This window comes from Parasteatoda tepidariorum, chromosome 1 (assembly GCF_982258835.1).
Source record: "Parasteatoda tepidariorum strain Cologne lab strain chromosome 1, Ptep-v5.0, whole genome shotgun sequence".
In the NCBI taxonomy this organism is placed as follows: Eukaryota; Metazoa; Arthropoda; class Arachnida; order Araneae; family Theridiidae; genus Parasteatoda; species Parasteatoda tepidariorum.
In genome coordinates, this window is record NC_141755.1 from 21,244,570 (window position 1) to 21,261,174 (window position 16,605).

The 16,605-nt window shown below is 30.9% G+C and overlaps 2 protein-coding genes across 3 annotated transcripts in view; one reads left to right on the plus strand and one right to left on the minus strand.

The window, feature by feature from the left end:
• LOC107441012 (glucose dehydrogenase [FAD, quinone]) overlaps window positions 1-9,860 on the minus strand; it is a 50,489-nt gene extending 40,629 nt beyond the window's left edge. The window contains exon 1 of one of the 2 annotated variants that reach the window (XM_087160254.1): window positions 9,737-9,860. The gene's annotated coding sequence lies outside the window, so the exon portion shown is untranslated. Of the gene's footprint in view, window positions 1-4,129; window positions 4,275-9,736 lie in introns of those variants that run through there. The other variant, XM_087160257.1, reaches the window with a different exon arrangement.
• Window positions 981-10,648, plus strand: LOC107441014 (uncharacterized). Its single transcript, XM_016054140.4, has 5 exons — window positions 981-1,117; window positions 3,063-3,374; window positions 5,589-6,009; window positions 8,154-8,278; window positions 10,420-10,648. Exons 1-5 carry the CDS (start codon window positions 1,095-1,097, stop codon window positions 10,610-10,612), a joined length of 1,074 nt encoding a protein of 357 aa, XP_015909626.2. The 5' UTR covers window positions 981-1,094; the 3' UTR covers window positions 10,613-10,648.
• Window positions 10,649-16,605: the final 5,957 nt, after the last annotated feature.

Consider the following 16,605-nt stretch of genomic DNA (forward strand, 5'->3'; position numbering starts at 1 on the left):
ACACACCCCGGTCCCTACGCAGACTAATCCAAGTGGTCACCCACCCGCACACTGACCGCAGCCAGTGATGCTTCACTTCGGAAAACCAAGCTGAAGTCAAGCATCACTGGCAGCGGTCTGTGAGCTGATGGGTAACCAATTTAATCAACCTGTTAAAAGACCTAGAATGCGCAGTATTGATCCTCGTTAAACTGTTCTACTTTAAAAGTTCGACTGCGCACTCAGGTCGTTTGACTACCAAAGTGGAGTAGCCATCCTCTTGAGGAGAGTAACCATCCTCAGCCACTATCTTTTGAGCCTCTTTGCAGAGGATCAGAATTGGGGTGGCATGTCTTCGGATCTTCATCACGGATGTTTCAAAAACAGTCGGAAATAACCCATAGTGCAGCTCTAGTGCGTCTTAAATAAAGTACGACTACTAAGATTGAAGTACATAATCGATGTTCATTTTCATTGTTATATGAATATATAAATTTTCCAGTTTGTGTACTTCATGTACTTTTAAGTCTTAAAAAAATAACATACGTCATAAAGTTGTAGCACCAATCCGGCCATGGGTAAAATGGAAATCTAACCTGCAACCTCCATATTTTAAGTCATTTGGCAGAGTTAAAATGTTCATATATCATTTACGCAAGGAGTCGCAGTAATGGGCAATTCAAATGGCTATGTCGCCTAATTGAAAATAGTCTGAGTAGATTACTTAAACTTCTACTCAGAAAACACGAAAGAGATCAATTGTTATTTCTAATCCAGACAGGTTTTTGCATTCTATTCTTTTACAACACTAAAGTTCTTCTCATATTGTGGAGCATAAATCTTCTCTTACAGTCCAGAATCTTAATCTTTCGGCCAACCCATCAATTAATAAGCTAATAGCATACACATCTTAACTGTAGGCATCAACTAGACCACGCCCCCAGCATTTCAAATCAAAAAATATAAAATCGGTCAATTTCGAATTCGTGTTCACATTTCGCAGTAACTTTGTTGTACTTAATTTTAATGAATTACTTTTTTAATCCTAATTAAAATGTTACAACTTTTTTAAAGTTTTGTTTTCAGGCATTTGAGTTCCTCCCTCAGCTTGCACTATGGGCCTAAATAAGAAGACTGGGTGAGTAATCCAACTTTAGCTAACTCTTTTAAGCTTTTACTTGTGATTCCAATTCTTTAGTTTTTAAGCTTCATGCTTAACATTTAAAAATTAAGTTCACATTTATAATCTGAGATAGTTCTAAAAATTTCGAAAGTTCAGAATTTTCCCCTTTCTTTTTTATTTTTTTTTTTTATCTAAATTTAGTTTTTCTTGACTAACTATTTAAATCCTTAAGCTTTGTAAAAGTAAGTACTACTTTCGAGATCTCGTCTTTTAATTTTCTCCCATTTAAATTAATTTTTAAATCTCAAGCATAGCATAAAATTCTAACTACCTGTAAAACTTGATGTTTTGTCTAATCAACTTTATTTGACTTTTAAATTATTTGAATGGAACTGAATTATTTTTATATTTCAATTTAAGTCTTATTTTTTTCTTAAATTTAAATGTTGAAATCAATAATTATAAATAAAATATTGCACTTAATGCTTTAAAATGCTGTTCAGAATTTGCAGCTTTTCTAGTATTCTATGTTTATTTGCGTAAAAACAAAGCCTGCTATAAAATATTCTAGTTTATTGACTAATGAAATTTCCCTAAATAAAGTGTAAAATATTTGCTGAATTACTGTGAAGTTTAGTTTTAAGGAAATGTGAAATAAGATTTTATTAAAAGTCTTGTTACCAGTTCAACTTGAGTTACTGGTACAAATTTCATGTCTTAAAAGAATTTCTCGACTTTCTGATTCTTATTTGACGAATTAGATCGGCTAAAATCATACTTTTGGCAACTTTGTATGTTAGCTTGCTTCATCAGAAAATCTCTTCCCTTAACTTTCTATCCTTAAGCACTGTTTCGTGAGGTAATGATTTGACTATTCATTGAAGGTTTTCGTGGTTTTCCTTTATGTAACGTAAATGCGAGTTCCATGTAACGTAAAAGCTTGATCCAAGTGATCTCTTGTCCTTAAAGTTTTTTATTTATAATTAAAGCTACAGAAGAGTGGAACATTGATAGCCGCAAACCCAAAGATTTGTCGGTTGTTCAATATCGGTTATAAAACTTAAATTTGAGTAATCTTTATCAATTTCATTTTATGTGCATGATTCTCAATAAGATGAAACATCCAAATTGTAACTTTATCAATAAATCAGTATTAGTTTTTGACACTTTAGTATTTAACTTGATTTTGTAGTAGACTGGGAATTGTTTTATAACGTTATATTGTAACATTAGAAGTTTCAACGAATGTTTTATGATAGATTCCATCCTGTAGTAAGATAAGTTACTTTCCTTAAAAAATTTCTCTGTAAATGCATTCAAAATCAGTAGTCTTATTTATATTTTAAACTATACTGCAGTTAAACTTTTTTCAAATGGCAGATCGCTTGTCTAGAAACAAGTGTCTTCTCTAAAAAGAAAAATCAAGATGTGCAAGAGAATTCTGCAGCATTAAAGTCAAACTTAAATTAATCTTACTGTTCTGTAATGTAAATATCTCATGTACTATGGTAGGGCCTTAACGCAAATATAAAATTATCTATAGATCTAAAAATTTCGTGCTGATTCAGGTTTTATAGACGCTACTTTTTTTTTCCTTTAGTTAAACACTATTTATACGTACTATATTAAGATTCAAACAAAGCTTAATTTTCTAAATCGCACTGCTCTTGAACATCGAATCTATTGCTCTTTCGTATAACAAAATTTAAAAAAGTTAGACTTAAAAAGAAAGACAACTGATTTTGCAGTAGAATATTAGGCTTATTCGTAGGTCATAATGATGTGCATATGAAGTTTCGAAAAGCTAAATATTGCAAATTCTTCAACGTATCTGTATGGAAAGTTTCCTTAAACTGTTCAGAGTTTTGATAGAAATTTTTATTTTAAACTAGTTTTAGGCCTTAATATACTTTCAAATGTACGCGAACCTATTTTATAATTGACCTTTCATTATTTTTAGTTCAGTAATGCGGATTTTAATCTCACTCGCAATCATGGGCCTTTTAAGCGAAGTATCTGCAACAGTGGACACTTTGGCGTCAGAAATAGGATCATTGGCCAGCAATCCACTTGAATCTCTCATATCGGAGACTGGCCTTAAGTCAGAATTCGAAGGCATATCTAAATTGGTAGAACAAGTGAAAGATGGCCCTCTTGGAAAACTGACTGGAGGAAAAGATTTGAAAGAACCATTAATGAGTCCGCAGGAACCCATGAGTTTGAAGCCAATGATGGGAACTAAAAAGCTTCTGAAAACTGCACCTTTGAAAAAGTAAGTTTAAAGTCTTCCTTAATTCTTTGACGCAGAATATGAGACATATTTCCATGCTTTTTATTTTGCATTAGGTTAAAATAACTGAAATATTATACTTAATTTTTTTATTAATTGATGTTTCTTAAATACAGCATGAAACACTGGAGTCTTTTTCAGCGTTAGAGATAAAATCTTCCAAAAACTACTTACTTACACACAATTTTTTACATTTTATTTGCAGCTTAAATCTAAGAGAAACAGTTTATCATTGAAATTTCCTTAATTTACAAAATCAATTTTTGATAAATTTAAATATGAAGTATTTTGCAATTTTTTATTTGATTTTATATTCCAGTACAAATATAATTACGATAATCTAAGATTTTTTTAACTATTAGACTGCTTTTATAATTAAAAAATATTAAATTTTACTTGGAATTAAAACTACAGAAAAAAAATAAGACACTGGCGTCCCATCTGCGTTAGTCCAAAGAAAGCTTGCGAAACATACTATATGGTACGTCGGAGACTAGAAATTCCAAAAATAACTGCAGAAAATAAGATCATTCCTTTTACTTTTATAGGAGCTATATAAAGCAATTTAAATCCAATTTATTTTAATTATTTTTAGCTACACAAAAACCTTTTATTTTCAAAAAAATTTTTATGCTAGGGTATTTTCAGGGTTTCTTCACATTTTGGTCATGAAATAGAATCCATTTCTCAAATAAGATATTGATATAAAACAAAGTTACTTGAATCAAATTTCTTACCTTAGTTTTTCACTGAAATTAAAAGCTTCAAACTAGAGCATCATTATGCTTTTATTTGAATAATTTCTTTGCAAAGGCAAACAAAGGGAAAAACTCTAATTCTTACGAGAAATCATATGCAATGTTATCTGATATTGTACGCTCTGGTGCCTACAAAATAGTTTATCATCGTTACCTAGTAAGTCTGAAATACTGGGAAAAACGTCTTTCGGTGAATTTCGATATTACTCTTGTTGTTTTGGGAAATCCCATTTAGTAATTATTACGCTCTTTCACTCGCATTCAGTAGTGACGACATTTTCCCCCTTGCAATCCTTCATCAATGAGGACTAAAGTGACATTAGCTTAAGTAAGAGACAGTGATATTTCGAAATTATTTTGAAACATTTGCCAAAACAACTATGTAAACGTAGACAATCAATTTCGATCTTTCCAAATAACGTATGCATTATTGAACAATGAAAATTAAAGTTAAAATTTTTAGAATTGCAACGCGGCGGAATCATTGAAAGAACATCCTATATTAGTATTTTTTTTTCTTTGCACATAGCCTACGTGGAAATTTTAAAAAGAATTGAAATCTTTTTACCTTTTTAGTTAAAATATTTTTATAATCGTGATAAAGCTCTTAGTAAACAATCACTAATATAATCGAAGCTCTTCTTAAATTTCCCACAAAATTAGAGAATAAATTATGCTAAAACGGAGTATGAATAATCCCGAGCAATCTACCTTGGTTTATTAGCGGAAAAAAAACTTATAATTTCGATGCAAATATTTAAACTGCCTTATTATTCCAAACTAATATTAAACGGATTCCTCGCAAGGATTCTTTAACAGAAATTATATTTTAAAAAGGAGAGCTTTCGAAAGTTAAAAATTTTGCGACCAGTTTAGTTTTATGAAGATGCTGATCATCTTACATAAAACTTCTAATTTAAGTTGCCGGAAAAGTTAATTAGACTGAGCGTTTCAAAAGTTAGATATTTATAGAAACGTTTGCCAATCTTAGCAATAAATTCAGAAATGGTTATTAAATAGTACCAATGGGTTTAATTTTTGCGCTTCGACTGTGCGACAATCGTTTGACACTTCTAGATTTGTAGCTAAACATGAATGAAATAAAATCTTGTTAACTAACGGGCCAACATGTTTATAAACTTATTCAGTTTTACAAGTATTATATCACTAGAGATCTAAGGCTTTGTCACAGCTTTCTATCTAATGTTAGAAATTTTTCAATTATTCGAAGTTTAATGCCAAACATATTTAATTTCTACAGTCTTGTATTTCACTTTTGACTTTCTAAAGTATATTTGATATCAATACTTAGTACAAAACTTGCAATATGAAGAAAAGTTCATTTTTGATTAAAAATTCTTTGATTTTGAGAAATATTGTGTTAAAATAATTCTAATCTTTCTAAACAAAATTCTCAGATTTTTCTAATTTTTTTCAGAGTTGTCCTGAAAAAGGCAGTAAAGGCTAAAGTGCTTGTCCCTAAAGTTAAAGTACCGCTGGTTGCATTGAAAAAGAAACCAAAAACTTACGAGCTAGAGCCAATCGTACACGTGATTGAAAAGCCTGTTCCAGTATATCACAAAGTGCCAGTGCCAAAAAAAGTTATGGTGCCGAAGTTTTATCCGGTATACAAGCCAATACCAGTGCCGAAGATTGTGCCTGTGCCATTTAAAGTGCCTGTTAAGAAAATCATTCCCAAGATAGTGAAGATCCCTAAGCCATTTATTGTGAAAAAGTATATTCCTGTAAAGAAGCCCATTCCCATTGGTATACCTTATCCAGTACCAAAGATTTACAAGGTTCCAATTCCAAAGCCTGTTCCTTATCCTAAATTCATTCCCATTCCAATCAAGAAAAAGGTAAGTCTTTATTGACCTAAACTGCTTCAATAATTGACTGAACTGATCTTTTTTAAAGAAAACTAATTCATACAAATTGCATTTGAATTGAATTTTCAGGAATGCGAGTCTAAGTATAGTAAGAGCCCTTGTCACAAAGATGTATGAGATGAGAAATCCTTTGGACTAAGTCTAAGATGGTCTTTCTCCTACTGGAGAAAATTGTAAAAGATTTTGTTGGAAACTCCGTGTTTGACTTCCTAAGAACTTTGTTTTGATTAGGAAAATCTTAAGTTTGCGAAAAGATTCAACAAAATATCACGTTTTAAACTAGTCACTTTAGTCCACTTACAATGCAGAGTTAAAGTGAAGCAGTAAAGATTCTAATTCAGAACTATTTTTCGATGTTATCAGAGATATGCAGAAATTAAGCTAAATGAGAGAGCTGTTATTTTCAATAAACACAGCAAAACAAAGTTTTAGTTTTGAATTATTTCAATAATTTCCAACCCCAGAGTTTAAGGAAATTGTGTAAAAAATATCACTTTTCTTATCAGGAAACTTTAAGATCAGTTAAATCGTACATTGATACAAGAGTATTGCAAATAAAATTTAAACTGTTTAAATTTAGTGGGAAGATGGCCAAAAACATCTTTTACCGAATCTGAAAGTATTAACCTTTATACAGAATACAATACTTGCGCTCTACACTGTTTTCCAGCAAAATTTTTTGCATGTTTGACTATTTATGTAGTTAATATGCTATCTTAAATTGTTTTTAAAGCATATTTCATCCATACGCTAATTTATGCGAAACGTGTTGTATTCTATTTTGTCCAGCTTCTAGGACAATCGTCATGTGGCAATCTAATTATATGAAAGTAAATTCCAGTGTTTAACTCTTGGGCCAATCTGGCAAAACTAATTCCACTGTTTTAGCAGCTGTTCTTTCAGCAACATAGTTCTAGGTATTTCTTTACTGTCGTAGTTGCTAACATGCTGCCTGTCTAATATTTTCAGTCAGTTTGCTGCGACGAAAAAGAACAAACTCTATCGCGAGATACAATAACAGAATAAGCAATTTAATTTAATATGAAAAGTAAAATAAGCTGAGTCAATCAGTTTCAGTCTAAAAAATCTTATACCCTAACTAAAACTTGTAATCTTTTTGGTTAGGTTAATTTGGTTAACTTAGTATTTACCGAAAGTATTTTATCTCTATTTTAAACTATATTCAATTCAAAAGCTTAAACAAATGTAATTCTAATGATTCAAATGTAATTCGTTATTTTAAACTGAATCTACTTTAAGGAGTCTGCTTCTTAGAATTCCTACATTTCAAATCGACAATCCTAGATTGAGCAACTGTAAAGGTTTGAATGGATAAGAATACTAAATGTTCAATTCCAGAAGTTCTAATTTTAAACTTTTCTTTAATTCAGTAAAGCCTTCTAAATATTTTTACAAATGTTTCTAAACTCATGCAGATAAATGCATGAAACTCCTTAATCGCTGTCCTTAATGCATGTTTAGATGCCTTGTTAAGCAGGCAGAAAATCAAATAATACTTGAGGATTATAACATAATCACTCTGAATAATTTGAGGTCAACCACCTTGAAAGTGAAATTAAAACACTTTTTTTTTCTAATGAGACTGGAAAGATTTTACAAAATCTAGCGTACTTGTGGAGATTTACTTTGCGTACTGCTCAGGAAACTATTTTTATTAGTCTGATAGCTGCTGATTGAGATTTTTTTAAAGAAAACCACCATAAATGAATTTCCTGCTCACCGAACCACTCAATTCAATATTTTTCCTGATTTCACTTTTTCAATCAAATCTTGGATAAGTTCGTTTCTTATCAACTGCGGTGGAAACTCAAAGGAATATAACTAATTTTAGTTGCATAGCAACTGAGGAACTGTCAAATTTCCCCTGAACGTTGAATATTTAAGCTTTCACTAAAAACTGGAGTATTGTCTAGCATGATAATTTTTCAAAATGCCAAGTTGAGGGAAATATTCACCAATATTATATATTATAGATATAATACGGTTCTAAAACACTTATAACAAATGCCACACATAAATTTCCAATCTCAATTTTAATTTTTGCCAAAGTTTTTGTACCGTGTATTCAAACTGTTCTTGAAATTTATTCGCAGGTCCCAAAATTTATTCCTGTTCCAGTGAAAAAGATAATCAAAGTTCCAAAGCCGTACTATGTACCTGTGAAAGTTCCTTATATAACGACAAGCTATATGAAGACACCCATGGTTGTAAAAGTCCCGTAAGTTAACTCCCAGTTATAATTTTATATTCAAATCATATTTGTGTATTTATATTAGTCTATGTACAGGGTAGTGGAAATTAAACGGGCACTCGGAGGCTTCATGCACTTGTTCAACAGAGTGAATTTAAATGAAGCTTCAAATAGAGTAAAACAATTAAAGTCTTTTAAGGAATTGATGTTAACCGACAAAGACTTATTGCTGTAAAGTAAACAAATTAATAGAAATTTATCGTAAAATATCCAACATAATAGTATTGTTAATTTGGTACTAAATGTTTATATTGAAAAATCGTGAACAATTAAAATTAACACGTTATTGCGAAAGAGAAATTTTAATTCACATCTTGAACACAAATGTAGTAAAATACTTTCCAAACGGGTAGCGGTTTAAGTAACAAAATACTTTGATGGCAAAATTTCCGTTAGAGCCTCAATGGTCAATTAACAAACTTTTCCATTTTGCGAAGTTAACTGCTAATCGAGCTTATAGCCAATACTTAAATATTTGCCTAGGTTCTGTTCCAAATGTAAGCAAATACCGGTTTTTATGATTTGTATTCTCTCGCACGAAGAAAGGAATGGGCTCGTTACATAATAAAACCGGCTGAGCCATTTTTCTGACTTCGAATACCAAAAATGTAGGCAAATATTTACATAAAGAATGAGACAATACAAAACGCCACCAATTACATGCTGTGCATTAGTTACTGAAATAAAGACCGAATATTAATGTACTTAAAAAGAAAAGAAAAGAATATTGCCACAGTGCTTTAAATACTGAGCTTTTCAATTCAGGTACGCACAATTAAAATTAGTGAATTATTAGGTAAAATTATGTGGTCTAGTAATAAAATTTACCAGATTATGAAACTAGTTGAAGAAATTTTTTGCAGAAAATTCATTCTAAATACTAAACTCTTAGTTACAAATCATTCAAAAATAGCTACTAAAATTCGCTAAAATTTTATTAAATGCTTTATCTTTAATAGATATTAATTCGCAGGGATTTAATTTGCTTTGGTAAAATTTCAACTGTTAAAGAATTAGTTTGAAATATTTTTTTGAATTTTTAATCTTATTTTTAACAAAGTTACTTAAAATGCATGGGTAAAAATTGTCTTACAAAGGAGCATCCCTAAGAGAAAATAGTTAACGTAACGTATGCGAAAGCTCTATTTTTATTGCTTTAAGTTTTTATTAAATTGTTCGCAATTCAGCTTACAATAAATCAAATTTAACATTTTCCAAAAAGGGTCAAATTTGTTTAATCATAAATTTGACAATCAGTATTGCAAGTTACATTAAATTGTCTTTTCAATGTAGAAACATTTTATAATTGAAGCTTATTCGTGTATACTTAATTTAGATAAATGTAGTTCATGCTAAAAAAACACCTATGGATTGTGAATACAAACAGGTGAATAAAATATTTAAATCTTCAAAATGTTAACTTACTTTTTAGTTGTGCCAGTACTTTTATACTTTCAATTACTGCCAACGTTTTGAATAGCTCTGAACCTATTTTGCGATTTTTTTTCCTTTCGTGACATTTGGAATGCTACATTAAAACGGATTAATGAAATTCAAATAGACTTTGAAATATTGAAAAGAACACCTGCGGAAGCTAATCAAACTTACTCGGAATAGATTTGAATTTATGGGATGAATTTTATTCATCAAAATCCTTAACTTTGAAATGTGTAAACTAACATAACATAGCGCAAATTTAGTAGTTTTCACTCGTAGAAAATTTTCACTTCATTTAAGCTTTTTAGAACTTTAATTTTGTATATCATACCACTTAATGTGGTTCACTTTTCTTTTTTCCCCTACTCGGGTTAGACTTAAATCAATTTTATCAGATTACATAAAATACAATCATTAAAGTTTGCAATATAGCCAATACTACATTTTTGTGTTATAAAAAAAACTATCCAATCAAATGAAATTAGTACCTCCATAAGCGGTGTAGGGCAAAATGCGTTTTTTCGTTCGGTTTCTTGAAACTTCAAATAGGATTACTAATAGCGTCACATACTGTTATTCTATCCATAATTTGTGATAAAATTTTAAGTTTTCCCAAATACTATTGAGCAAAGATTGACTAAAAATTCTGATACATTATCTTTTTATTTTAGGGATGTTAAAAAAGAACCCTTCAAGAAGGGCCAGTTTTCTGGAATCGGAAAATTCCCTCTGAAGTCCAAATCTTATCCTGGACAAAAATTTCCTACTGGCCCTGGATTGATGAACTTCATTTCTAATGAAGACATAGCAGTGAAGACTTATAAATTAAAAGATTCAGCACAAGAACTAGCCAAATTCGTTTGATTGTAATTTCTGTTTTAATAAACAATTTTAATTTAATTGCTGTTTTCAAAAATTGTAACACTCATTCGGTTGGTAAGCGTTAAAATTAAGAGTGAGCGGTCTTTGCGCTATGTAGATACTTTATACCCATAATACCTAGCAGTAATCATCCAATGAATGTAAACTGATCCTTGTAGTCGACATCATGCAATTGCCACGTGAACATCCATTAAACAGCCATTCAAATTCAGCAGACGTCTGATTAAAACCTAGGCTGGTTAGTTGGCTTATTGATGGAAAGGAGCTTGCGCATTTTAAATTTAACATCTGCCACATTAGGCTTAACTAATGAAAATATTAGCCTTAATGGATTTATATTTAAATTAAAAAAATTATTCATTTGGGTACGAATAAAAGTAAAGGTTTACGTTAAGAATTGGGCTTGAAGCATTTTGAAATGCGTGCGAATATGTTTAATTTTTCCAGGCTGTAATTATAACACGGACTTTAAAATAAGTTTACTTTCCAGACTTTAAAACAGAAACTTTAATATTGTTTTCAATAGTATTCTAATAATATTTTAATCTAATGCAAAATATCGATTTACAGTCAAATTGCTAAAATAAGTAATATCTGTAGGTGTAAGAAACTTAAATCAATCTGCATAACTTAAAATGTTATCTTAATGCGGTGCATAACTTAAAATGTTATCTTAATTTTAATAGTTTTTACTAATGTTGGATCAGAATAGAAATAATTTGAAATATATAATTGTAAACTTTCTGTTGGCATTGGGTGTTTTGTTTACTCCTCATCGTTGCCACAAAGAAACGGCAAAATTTTCTGAATACATTTCACAAAGTTATAGATTAATCGGTTATTTTCGTTATCAAAACACCTTCATTAGTTCTGAGCTTATCTCAATTGACAAACGGCTCATCATGGACAGGCTTGTTCTGTTGATGCGCCTCTAAGCCTCTTGTTTTAGACGATCGCTATGGTCATCACACAGACTATTGTAACTAAACTTATGCATTCTAAACTGTAGACAGTCCTGTTTTTGATATTATGCTTATAATTTAGTCACCATAATCGTAAGTCTTGAGATCCTCTTCTGACTCCTTAGCAGTAACGCGACCATTTCGCTTTTTGATGTTCTGGGGTTGTCTGTAAATACTTGGAGTACTCAGTAGTTCTAAATATTTGAGTCTTGTTCTTGTGAAAAAATTTATTCATATTTTAAAATATCAGATGAAGATATGAAAAAAGTACTTTAGGAAACTAATGTGCTTACCTGATCATTGAGATGTGAATTTACGCAATATAGTTTACACCAGCCGAAATTCTTCTACCTAAGTTGATACAACCTCTGCAAATACTGCCTCCTTGTGGAGAACGTGAAACACTGTCTGGAATAAGGTGAATAACAAGCATTGTTGGGATTTTTTAAACGATGAAATGGAAAAATAATCCTGAATAAGTTAAAATTTTGTATATTTACTTTTGTACTATAATTTTTTTATTGCTTAGTGATAAGTTTTTACTTTGTTTTATTTTATTAGAGAGTAAAACACTTTATTTTTTGTTATGCTAAAAGGATTTATAAAAGAGCATATTTTTCTTTTATTACAAAAAATCCTTTTTTACAATTTACGAAAATGTATTAATTATTTAATTGCAATTTAATTTTATTGGAAAATCTTCCGAAGAAAAGAATTTTAGCTAATTTTCATGCTATTTAAAAATTCAGTGGTCCCGCAGAGAATTAATCATTGCATTGCATTGTATGATATAATCGCAAAGTGTCATCCTTAATTAAGCAATAAGAAAACTTCTAGTAATGTTCCATGCATAATCCATAACGCCTAATGAACTCTGTGGTAGAAATCTGGACGTCAAACGGGTGACTTGTGCTGTATTAGAATTCATGCCCTTGAAAAGTAATTTGTCAAAGGAGTTAGCAGCATATTATATATAGATACGCACAGTTAGGATTTTGGAGACATTTGAATTTCTGTATTAACATTTTTCTTCCCATGTTCTTCATGAACGCATTTGAAAGAAAAAAACGTGTGATGGTAATAATATATTTTATAACAGCCGACCCAGCTTTGGGTTTACGACAACTAATGTTCAACTCAATAGCCTTAAAATTTTGAAACCAATCCAGAAGACAAGGGAACTCCTTGATTAAGTATTGGGTGAAGTTTGCCTTCGTTATGGACTTTTTTTTTATGGAACCCGCATTTGCGTTACATGGAGAGGAAAACCTCCTACGATTAGCCTGACGGTAAGGGGACTCTAACCCATGATCTGTCTACCACTGAGGATAGTTTACATCAATGCGAGCAGGGTGCAGAATTCGTATCTACCAGCTATTGTTGGGATTCGAACCCGGTTCACTACAGTGGAAGGAGAACGCTCTATATCTTGAGCCACCACGACTCAAGACTAATATAGGGGAGAAGGACTTCTCACTTTTCCAGGGGAAATTTTGAAAAACACGCTATTGACAGAGCGGTCTTCATAGGTATTATTTTCTGATATCCCCACACCCATACATATAAAGGCAGACCTTTTATTAAACCCTCTCCTCAGCGTACATAAGCATTGCACGTAATCAGTGTTGATCATTAAAAAGTAGTTTAATTTATATTCAAAAATTTTTTTTGTAAACCAGTATATTTTGTATATCGCTTGTAATTTATTTGTTTATTGAAGTTTTAATACCAGAGATCATTCCGATTACGCGCAATTATATACTTAAGTTTCGATTTTGTTTTATTTCGTTTGTCAGAACTTTGGTTAATTACAAAGGAAGGAAGGATATTTGCTTATTCAATTATAATTGCTATTATGAAGCGTCTGTTTAAAATATAAATGCTTATTTCAGCACTTTTTTTTAATATCTAACTATATGATGTACAGTGTGCAAAATAAAAAATAGACCACCCTGAATAGTGCCTGAATAACTTTTGATCCAATGATCGGATATTCACGTTCTATGACTCTATCATAACAGTTCAAAAGGGTGACTTCAAATATGCTAATTATTAAGTGCAGACGACATTTTAACTTATAAAATCATACACAGAAACGTATTTTCTCTGAATAAACATACATTTTTATCGTTTGATTCGGATTTTCGATTCCCAAAATATAGGGGGTAGCCGCAATCTGGCGAAGATGGTCCCAATAGTTCGACCAGAAGAGCGTTTTTAAGTTTAGACCCCTTAATGTTAATTTTACTTTTTGCGTATTTCGTCATATCTCATGAAATTTTTAACCGAAATGAAAATTTTTAACACCCTATTATAAAGTTCGTTTATCCAAAGATAATTACATACAAAAAATAACTTTCAATAAATATTTATAATTTTATTTATTAAAGGTTGAAAACATTTTGAAATGTAAGCTATACAAATTTTTGAAACATTTAAAAGAATATAATTTTACATCATAAGATACAAAATTTGAGCAAAATCGGTTGAATATTTCCTGGGAAATTAAATTTCAAAAAAGCCAGATATTTAAAATTCGATTTCTCAGGAACTATTCAACCGATGTTGTTCAAATTTTGTATTTTGCAATGTAAAGTTATGTTCTTTAAAATGATGCAAAAAATTCTATACCGCACAACTCAAAATATTTTTAACCATTATTAAAAAAAATAATAAATATTTACTAAAATTACTTTTTGCCTGGTATTTTTGAATAAACGAATTTTATAGTTGTGAGTAAAAATTTTTCAATTCGCTTAAAAAGTTCTCGAGATATAGTGAAATACGCAAAAAGTTAAATTAACATTAAGGAGTCCAAACTTTGGAGCGCTCCAGAAAAAACTATTGGGACCATATTTCCCAGAGTGTGGCTGTGCCCTATATTTTCAGGGTAAGAAATCCGAATCAGTCGGAAAAAAACTGTGTTTATTCAGAAAAGGTTTCTGTGTCTGATTTCGTCACTTAAAATATCGCCTGCACTAATTAACATATTTGAGAACACCCCATCGAACAATTAATATTGAGTCCTAGAATGTGAGCATCCAATCCATTCAGGGTGGTAACTTTTCATTGTTTCATTCAGAGAAGTTAACTGATAACAGAGCTAACAGCCAAAACGTTAATGCTTCACGTTTCTCCAAAATCTAAGGAAATAAATCCCAGTACTGAAGCCTGCTTGTTCCTTTTTCAAGCAGGGCTTGTTACGTAGCAGAACTGGGTAAACCTCTCATATGGTTTCGAAGATCACCTGAAAATGAGCAAATATTTATAATGAAAACGAAATTTTTAAAAAAAAGACACTATTCCATCAGTTTAAAATTGCTTGACATCTCTGGTATATTTTAAAGCATATTAAATAGAAGGCCTTTGCTGTAGTGCTAACACATATGCAGCATTCTTTAACCGAAGGTTTCAATGAATTCGCAAGTGTTTCAATTTCTTTTACGACGTTCAATCCCCTCCCCAAAGCCATTACTGAAAAAGTAGCCTTTACTATTTACAGTTAACACCATAATATCAACTATTGCAATAGAATTCCAAAATCCAACCATATAACTTTACAGGAAGAGGAAAACAAATAATGGACGACAATGGTGTTTAAAAAAATAATGGCTTATGAATAAGATAAAGAGAGTTACGCAACACAGAGCCACTACAAACAGGGGCGCCGCGAAGTTATATTTTTGGGAGGGGGAAATTCTTATTTTGCTAAATTATATTTCGTATTTGACTGAATCTTTAAAAAGCAGGTAATTCATTAGTTTCAATAAAAAGTTATTTTGTAGCAAATATTTTCACAATAAGTTAATTTTTCCATCAATATATTACTGATTTAACGACTTTATAATTAATTATTTTGTCAATGAGGAGCGATTGGTCAATGGGAAAGACATTGGACAGTTGTGAAGAACAGGGGTTCCATTCATAACGGCAGCTTGAAACCAAACTAGCTTCAGATGGACAGGCACCAGTTTGCCTGAGAAATAAAGGTTGCTTGTGTGCAATGCTGATCACATTGCCACATCGTCGATTCCTTGCCTCCGTGAACCCCCTGGCACACAAAGGGCTATTGCTTTTATTCCAGACAATAAATAAAACAAATCATGAACCATTTAATAGATAGATATAAAAAAGAAAATTAATTTGCTGCAAAAACGGAAGAAAATTTTCCTCTACCTCCCACGTCCTTTCATCCCAGTGCCCCTGACAGCAAGTTGCTTTAACGTATTCAATATGAACTGAACGACATTTAGAACAATTCAATACTTATCTTTCACACAGCATCACAATTTTTTATCTGGAAAAAATTCTCTATTTTTCCTTACAAAAATATTTTTGTAGGGAGAATAGTAGATACAAAATAATTCAGTAACAGGGTCTATTCCCTGGTCTGTGGTCTATTACTCTGGTTCAAATGAATGAGCATATTAGGCATGAAACGCACCAGATTCCCAAAACCATATTTCATCTTCTATAAAAAAGTACAGTTGGTACAGAGCTATAATAATTTCCAGAACAAATAAAAGTTTATTAATAAAAAATATTATTTAACTGATTTGACTGAATTGTTCAGTGATCTAAATAGAAAGAAGATCTTTGCACTTTAAACTAAAATGAATCAAACATTTTTAACTCCTTACATATTTGCAAAGCTACTAACTAATTAAATAATTCAGAGCTTCATTGGTTCTGTGTTTCATTAGACCACATTAAATAAGTTAAAACTTTCCAGCAAACTTCCCCTTCTGAAGGAATAGAAAATTATACACATTTTTATATTTTGTTGCAATCAATAAACTAATTTCTACATATTTTCTTTTAAAAAAATGTTTTCTTAGCTACTATTAAATTATCCAAATTTGGTTTTGCATCAATTGCCCAAGCTAATTAGAATACAACTTACATGGAAAAAATTACTCATTCAGATATTTATATATATAAAAAAAAACCTCAAAACAAGTGACATAGAAAAATATAAACCAGAAAGAAAAAAAAGAAACTGCTACAAATAAA

Coding starts and splice junctions, on each gene's coding strand:
- LOC107441014 (XM_016054140.4), top strand. CDS start 1,095: ATGGGCCTAAATAAGAAGACTGG. Junction 3,375..5,588: donor AAAACTGCACCTTTGAAAAA/GTAAGTTTAAAG, acceptor AATTTTTTTCAG/AGTTGTCCTGAAAAAGGCAG. Junction 8,279..10,419: donor CCCATGGTTGTAAAAGTCCC/GTAAGTTAACTC, acceptor TTTTTATTTTAG/GGATGTTAAAAAAGAACCCT.